Consider the following 7,765-nt stretch of genomic DNA (forward strand, 5'->3'; position numbering starts at 1 on the left):
AGGAGGGGGGGCGAAGCCGGGCCTCCCCCCCCCCGCCAGCACTGCCATGCCCGCAGGCGGGTGCTCGGGGTCCCTGGGTACTGTCCCAAATCTCGAGCAGGTTGGTGCCACCCTCCCCAAACCACCCTGCAGCCCCTTTTGGCTGGGGCTGTCTGGGGCAGGGATTTTCATGATGTGGGGAATTGTCACTTACCAGCAGTATTTCAGTGGTTTCTTCCAGTTCACCTTTCCAGAAATACCTAGATTTAAAAGAAGCATTAGCAAATACAGCTCTGGGTGCAGCCATGCAGATTCCCCTGAGGGGTTTAGTTTCCCTGCTTGGTGCTTTCCGCACGTGGCCGTTCCTTTACAAAGTGGTGCTCAAGAAGCATCACTGGCCCCAAAAGTCTGCTGTGCACATGATTGAGCACCCTGGATTTACAGACCAGAGCCTCCTTGGCTGTGCCAGCCTCGAGAGAGCTGCCATGGGGGGATGGCAGGGCAAAGGAGCTAGGACTGGGGTGGCTGTGGGGGGCTGTGTGGTGGTGGCCCTGCTCCAAGCAGTGGCCGGGGGACGGTGCCTGCAGGGACAGCGGCGTGGCTGCAGCTGGGAGGCCGAGTGCGGCAGCATCACCCTTTTTTCCTCTCTTTCCCTGCAGGAGAGGAGATGTACTTCTCGTGAGTCAGATACGACCTTTCAAAACATTTATGTTGACAGAAGGCCATCGTGATTTCATCTGCATGCTGGGTTCCTGCGCGAGGAGGCATTCGGAGGCGTCGCGGTGTCTCCTGAGCGGGGCATGGAGGAGAAACCAGCTGGAGCAGGGAGGGCTGTGCATCAGCAACTCGGCTCTGGCCGTTGTGGCTTGTAGGGAACCAAGCGTAAGGGGAAGACGGGTGTTGCTGGGTTTGCCCTATCTCAGCAGCCTCAGCTGGGCTATGGGAGAGCCTGGGGGGGGGTTGCGCTGGGAGAGGCCCCTCCTGTGGGGAGGCTGCGATGTGGGGCCAGGCCAGGGTGCTCCTGTGAGGAAATGGCTGTTTTGGGGCTTTGTTCTTTAACCCCTCTAACAAGTGCAATCCCTTTGCGTGAATGGCTGAGGATACCTGCAGAGCATGGCTGGTCGTATTTCAAGGTCAAAGATACAGTTCTTCCCTCCTGAAAGTGCTGCTTAATATTATAAAGGCCTTTTCTGGCCCCTATCTTAGCTTCTTTTTAGATCCTCTAAAAACTGGCACTATGTCTGCAGGACCGTAAATCACCTTGCTCTTTGCTAGATCTCTGTGTAGCTAAGTAACCAATAAATAAATGGTCCCCACTGGCAGTCGGAGCATCTGCACTCCTTAATAAGCTTAGCGCACTTTGCACGGGTGAGGATCATCTCTACCATCTGCAACAACAAACAGACCCAGCAGCCTTCTGGAAACTGCCTCCTCTCCCTGCGGCCGCGGGGTGTCCATCTCCTCCTTCCCGCCCTGGGGAGCCCGGGTTTGCCTCCTCCGTTGGGGAATATTCAGCCCACTTACAAGGCCAAGCTCTTCGGCAGGATGTTCACGTAGGCAGCCAGCTTCTTATCCATGATGGCCCTGGGTGAGACAGGAGGGGGAGTTAGCGCCTGTCCCCAGCTCACTGCGGCTCAGTGCTCGCATCCTGTCACGGGGACATTCCCTCGTGCTGCCCCTGACCGCCGCCACCAGCTTTGACATTGGAGATGGGGGAGCTGGGGTTAATTATTACCCTGGGAAAGCAGAGGCAAAGGTGACCTCCAGCTGGAGCTGCTTCAGCTCAGGTCCTCCTGGCACGGCTCTGGGACTGTCCCCGCCGCCCCCCCCCGGCCAAGCAGGAAGGTTGGGTGTTGCTCCTGGCCCAGAGCAGCACATGGGACCTCTGCCTCACATGGTGCAAGGATCCTGCCCAGCGTCAGCCCTGTGCCCATCTCGCCGTGGGGACAGCAGGGCAGGGGCTGAGCCACGGGGCCGCGAGAACCGGGGCTGGGACGGATGCCAAGGGTTTGTCTCCCAGTCCTGTATTTATGCTGTCAAACTGTGCTTCTTCCTCACATAGCAGACTAAATGTGGATCTTGTTAAATTAACAACATCGAGGTTTTTCTACCCAAAATGTCCTAGAAATCTGAAGCCCAAATAAATTCCTTCCCTCTGGCTGCCTCCTTTAGTTGTGGGCTGATTTGTTATTGCAGAGCTGCTTGGGTCTAGCAGCAGAAGTGATATTTAAGTGATTAAAGAGTACTGAAGCAATCTCAGGGTGGATTTTTAGAACTAGGTCAAATGTGTTTTCTGACCACAGCAATGCCTGGGCCCTTCTCACAGAGATGACAGCCCCGTCCCTCTTGCAGGCAGCTCTGTTAAAGGCGCTGCACTAGTGACTTCACCTTTGGTTTTCTTTAACACTGGCGTTGCCAGGCACTACTTTGTACCACGTGCTTTGACAATGCAACCATTTAACTTCTAGATGACCTTAAACTGCAGAGAAGGCAGGAGTTATTAGATACTGGAAGGCTCGATTCAATAACCTGTAAAAATTAGCCCTTAGTGAGCTAAAGAATTAAAACCATTCCAATTAACTTCTGCTCCAATCCAAAATGCTCTCCAGAATGTTTTTGGCTCAGAGCAAATTAAAGATTTATTGTCCTTGCATCCAGGGTACAGTACAGACTGGAGGCGATTACAAAACAAGCTGTCCAGTGTGCCCCCGAAGACGAGGAGAAGGAGCACAAGAGGTGCCTCCCCCACGGCAGTGACCTGAAGACACCCCGGTCAGGGTGCTAACGTGCAACTGCATCATGCATTGCAGTCTGGCCTCTGACCCATAAGGAAAGCTGGGCTCTTGTTTCAATGTGCATAAGCTCCTTTGCACATCTTTATTATCATCCCTGCTTTCCCTGTTGGTAGAATTTTATACCTCGCAACCACGAGCACAAGGCAAAGGTGCCCTTGTGGGGCTGCACAGGCTCTGCTGTGGGGCAGGGAGGAATCAGGAGCAGGCCGGGCGCTGGGAGGAAAGCAGCCCTTCCCGATGATCCTGCGACATCCCGCCACTCCAGCAGTGCACTGGAGAACCAGTGCCTGGACCCAGCTAACTCGTAGGATCGGGCTTAAGGTTTAAGCACAGCAAGGCGATGGAGATGGACTTCTCTCTGCCGATAGCTCAGAGGAACCACGGCCTGAGAGGACAGCCGTCCAAGGAGGCTCCGGGTTGTTTGCTCTCACCGTGTGTAGCCAGTTTGAGGCATTTAATGCTCGTAAAGCATCTTGAGTTAATCTGTAGACCAACAAACTGCAGCAGCACGAGCGGAGATATCCCTGCTGTGTTCATCGTGTCAGACACATGGCATGAATCATTTTGTTTTTGTTGCCTGCAACTTCCAAGTCACTTTAGCGCAGGAACCTTTTGATTTGGGTGAGTACCTTCTAATTGCTTCTGCTCTGTCCCAATAAGCTGTGGTCCTAACTGAGATCCTGAACTTTGTTCTAGCAAGCTGAGCGGAAACAAGCAGCCATCACGGGAATGGGAAACGTTATAAGAAGCTGATCTGTGGAAAAACGTCTGCATAATACATGACATCTTTGGGTTGGGTACTTAATGTGTGTTTCTTTGTCCCTGCCTCACAATAGGATCTGAATTGAGACAGATGAAATATTAATAAGCAGAAAGCAAAGAAAATGATATGCACAAACCTAAGGCAGAACCAGAGGGTGACAGGCTGCTCGGGTATTAGCTAAGTTATGCGAGGTGCAACGGCCACACCGCCCGGCTCAAAGGGGTCAACTGCTCACAGCAGGCACAGGGGAGAGACTGTATCTCCTGTGTGGACTGGGGGTTTCTTCTGAGGATTTTAAGTTAATAGTAATCCAGATAAGCTGGGTTAGAACTGATGCAATGAACAAGCCAGATGCTGAATTCTACATGCAGCTAATCTGCTTTCACAAACCCTGACCTCCTCTTTCTTAAAACCAGCAGAAAATTTCCTTGCAGTCTGATCCGTCAAAGTGAGTGCTCCACTGAGCAACGTAAAGGAAGAATAAACACGACAGCACCAGGAAAACGGTGGGTGGGAAAATAAGTGTAGAAGCCCTGTGTCATCCTCTACAACCAGGGCTTATTCATCCAAATTCCAAAACAAATTAATAATTACTCCACCAGTAAAAACGCAACCAAAGTACATATATCTCAGCAATGGGGAATGATTTATTTCCTCTCCCTTCCCTGCAAGATAAGGAACAAAGAGTGGAAAACATTTGCAAAGCTGTTAAGATGAAGCATTTTCAGGAACTGAGGTTCTTTTCACCAGCCATGTACAGTTACTCCTTTCTTCCGAAGACATCAAGCGGTACAGATATTATTCTATTTGAATTTCTTAATACAGTTGCAGTATTTAAGGTGACACAAAATCCCTTTCAGTACCCTGTCAGTTCCTGAATGACTATTTGGGAACACTTTACAGAGGATGGGGAAAGTTTTTGGCAAGCAGCAGGGTAGCAGGGAAAACAGCTCAGGAGGTGTTGCAGGAAACTTAACGGTCCATCATAAACATTTCCCCAGTCAACATGGTTTCAGTACTTTGAACAAACCACCTATTGAGTCAGGGACTGACAGATACGTGAAAAAAAACGCATGCAAAATATCATGCAAAGTATCTCATACATTAAAAAAGAAAAAAAAAATCAAGGTAAAGCCCTCACAAGTGCCTGTTCTGTGTTTGCTGTGGACCACTTTCGTCTTTTATTTATTTTCATGGCAGTGTACTGTGCTTTGTCCCTCTCCATAAATGCTTCTCCTGGAATTTATCTGTGTTGTTCCAGAGAAGAAGGACTGTGGCATATCAGAGAACATGGGGCTGGGGCTTAATCCATCTGAGGACCCAGAGATTTAGGGCCATGGCTTTAAAATGGGTCTTGAAAACAAAAGGCAGTGGAATAAATTGAGAATTGGCTTGATGTTACCATGGCATTGACTTCAGAGGCAATTGTCAGCTTTCTTTTAGAAAGCACAGCTCTTGGTAAGTGGATATGTGATACAGAGAGAGAGAGAGAGAGAGAGAGAATGTAAGAGAAAAGAAGCACCGTTTGGATAGAAGTGCGAAGTACAGAAAAGTACAGCTCCTCTCGAGGGACAAGGAAAGGCTTTCTTCCACAGGAAGCTGCTTTCAAACAATTCCAGCAGACAAGCAGGGGAAGTGTCTCTGTACCTTGCGATATCCTTGGCAATCTGCTCGTTGAGACAGTTGATGAAGGCAATGGAGTGGGTCCCAGCGACGTAGCTGCCGGTGATGGCGGAGTGCAGCTGCAGAGCGAGACTCCTCAGCACCGGGTACATCAGCAAAGACAGAGTCACCACCTAAAATGCAAAATACATGAGCGATGATGTTAGGTGAAATACTGCATTTTGTAAACCTAAGCATTTATATTATCTGTGGCTCAGGGGAAGTCTCCAGTCTTCTTTCTTTCAACATTACAGTAATGCTAGTTGTAATTTAAGTGAAAACATGCTCATAGGGAGATTCACTCCCCTCCAATGGGGCCAGTCTAGTACGGTGCCAAGTGCTCGGGGCAGGAAAGGGTCAGTTTTTGAGGCTGTATCTGCCCAGAGGTGCCCAGACCCGTGCTGCGGGAGGGCACACCCCGGACTACTGGGGGTTACAGACCCCACTGCACGGCCTCAGCAGCCAGGACTGGTTTTCCGAAGAAGAATAAGGAGGTAAGTCACTGACTTGCCTCTGTTAAAATACACTTCTGTGGCAAAAAGGGTCGAGAAGGGATCCACCAGGCGTGGACTCCCACATCAAGCACATCTTCTTTCCTGCTGAGGGCACATGCTGCAGCCACCCTTTGGCTGTGCGCCCAGGGCGAGGCACGTCCACCTCTCTGGGAAACGGTGGGGACGGGACCCTCTGCCTCCCCCGGGGATGTGGAAAGGAGGAGAGCAGTATGCCAGGTAGGGGTAGGGATCTGGCCATGGGAAACAAATGTGGGCTGGAGCCTGCTGCCTGGGGTAATACAGTCTGTGCCAAGACCCAGAGAGCTTTCGTCCTGCCCTGCCAGCCCGGGACGGTTACTCTCTTCTACTGACAGATGTTGTGCAGCCACCCGGGCTATGATACAGACTCGCACAGCAGGCAAGGGGGGATAAGACTTAAATGCAGGTTTTAAGTTCATTTCATCTTAATTATCTGATCCTAATAGGATAGTGAAATGGGATCCTTTCAGGCACAGAAATCCTAATGGACACAGCCCGGGTCTGTAGGGCTGTCTCCGTCCTGCCGGGCTGCAGAAAACAACAACGCGCTCTGCGTGGCCTGGCAGTGCAGTGGCAACAAGTTGGTTTTGATGTACATTAGATGCTATTCCTGGCAAGCCCCTTAGCTGCTCTTTGGACTCACATGCCATAAACGCAGTCACGTAAAAACACATAATTATCTCAGCGGGGACGTTGCTGGAATAGCAAGGTTAATTTGGAGTGCTGAGTAATAGCCGAAGGATGGTGCCTGTACCCGGGGCTGCAGCGCTCGCTGTCTCTGCACAGCTGCTCTTCTCTTTGTCTTTTGTCTTGTTTTTGAAATAAACAGCATCTGGCCCTTATTCAACGACAGTGGTAAAAAAATGCTAATAAGACTAAGGATATATTTCTTTTTCCCTCTTATTTCCACCCTCCTTTGTCCTCTGAAAAACCTCCCATTACAGGGCTAATGTCAGAGGTTTGTTTTTAAAAAAGATTGAATTAAAAAAAATATCTCGTCACCACAAAGACAGGAGCCCCTTTCCGTCTGGAAAATGACTGATGTGCTATATTGGTTGTCTCCTCTTTTCCAATCCATTTGAGGAAATATTCCTTGTTATCACAAAGTTTCTCATAATAATTTTTAGAGCATCTTTTGTGCTCTTTTTTCCACTAAGCCATTTAACAAATATTATACAACGAATCCCAGAAGCTACTCAGACAGTTACAAGCCAAATAGATATGCTGGTGTACCTATTTTTCCAGATTAGAATGTAATCATGCTCAGGATTTTTCCCTGCTCAGGAAAAAAAAATCCGACCTGTTCAGCACAGCAATCATTAATCTTCTTGGAGATGTAAGTGCATGTGATGAGGAAATCCCCACAAACATTTGTGATTGAATATTAGTACAAGAGTGAGCACTCTCTTGGGTTTTTGGGTGTTTTTCCCCTTTTTTTTTCTGAAAAGAAAGATAAAAGCCCCCCTTTTTTCCCCCAAATAATTGGATTTGCCAAGGGATGGTGCAAAAGTGAAGGAGTGAAACTTCAGGATTCCTACCTGATAAACCAAATAAACTAATGACTGCCAAAATGTTAAAGCGAACAAAATTGAAAAACCTGCTGTGACATTTTAAGTATTTGACCGAAAAGCACTGACCAGCAAAATGATAGTTGAGCTTAGAGAGACTAGGATTTCTGCAAGATTTGTTTTGCCTTTGGTGAACTAAAAACAGCTTTATGGTTTAAAATAACCATGTTAGGACTTTTTGCCTAATTTTGATGAGGTTCTGTTAAAAAAAACCCCAACCAAACACAACTTGTGGCAATCCTGAGTAGGCTGCGAGCTTCCTCAGCGCAAGTGGAAAAAAACCTCCTAAGACATTTGCTTTGCTCTCTGCAGAGAGTGAGAATACATTCCTCCTGCATGATCTTTTTCTTTTTTCTTTTTTTTTTTTATTTTTTTCCCAGAGGTTCCCTTATAAAGGTATAGACAGAGGCATTTCCACGGCTGCCTGGGTTCGCATCCACGACGCTCCCCGGCGGGTCACCCGCC

General features: G+C 48.8%; 1 protein-coding gene across 1 annotated transcript in view; it reads right to left on the reverse strand.

Annotated features, from left to right (window-relative positions):
- Window positions 1-7,765, reverse strand: part of CUTA (cutA divalent cation tolerance homolog) — a 12,234-nt gene that overhangs the window by 2,933 nt on the left and 1,536 nt on the right. The window contains exons 2-4 of the mRNA XM_009280615.2: window positions 5,185-5,333; window positions 1,504-1,563; window positions 194-239 (exon numbers count right to left, since the gene is read on the reverse strand). Coding sequence (XP_009278890.2) covers window positions 194-239; window positions 1,504-1,563; window positions 5,185-5,333 — 255 coding nt within the window. The remainder of the gene's footprint in view (window positions 1-193; window positions 240-1,503; window positions 1,564-5,184; window positions 5,334-7,765) is intronic.

Source organism: Aptenodytes forsteri, unplaced genomic scaffold (genome assembly GCF_000699145.1).
Source record: "Aptenodytes forsteri isolate BGI_AS27 unplaced genomic scaffold, ASM69914v1 Scaffold68, whole genome shotgun sequence".
Classification (NCBI taxonomy): Eukaryota; Metazoa; Chordata; class Aves; order Sphenisciformes; family Spheniscidae; genus Aptenodytes; species Aptenodytes forsteri.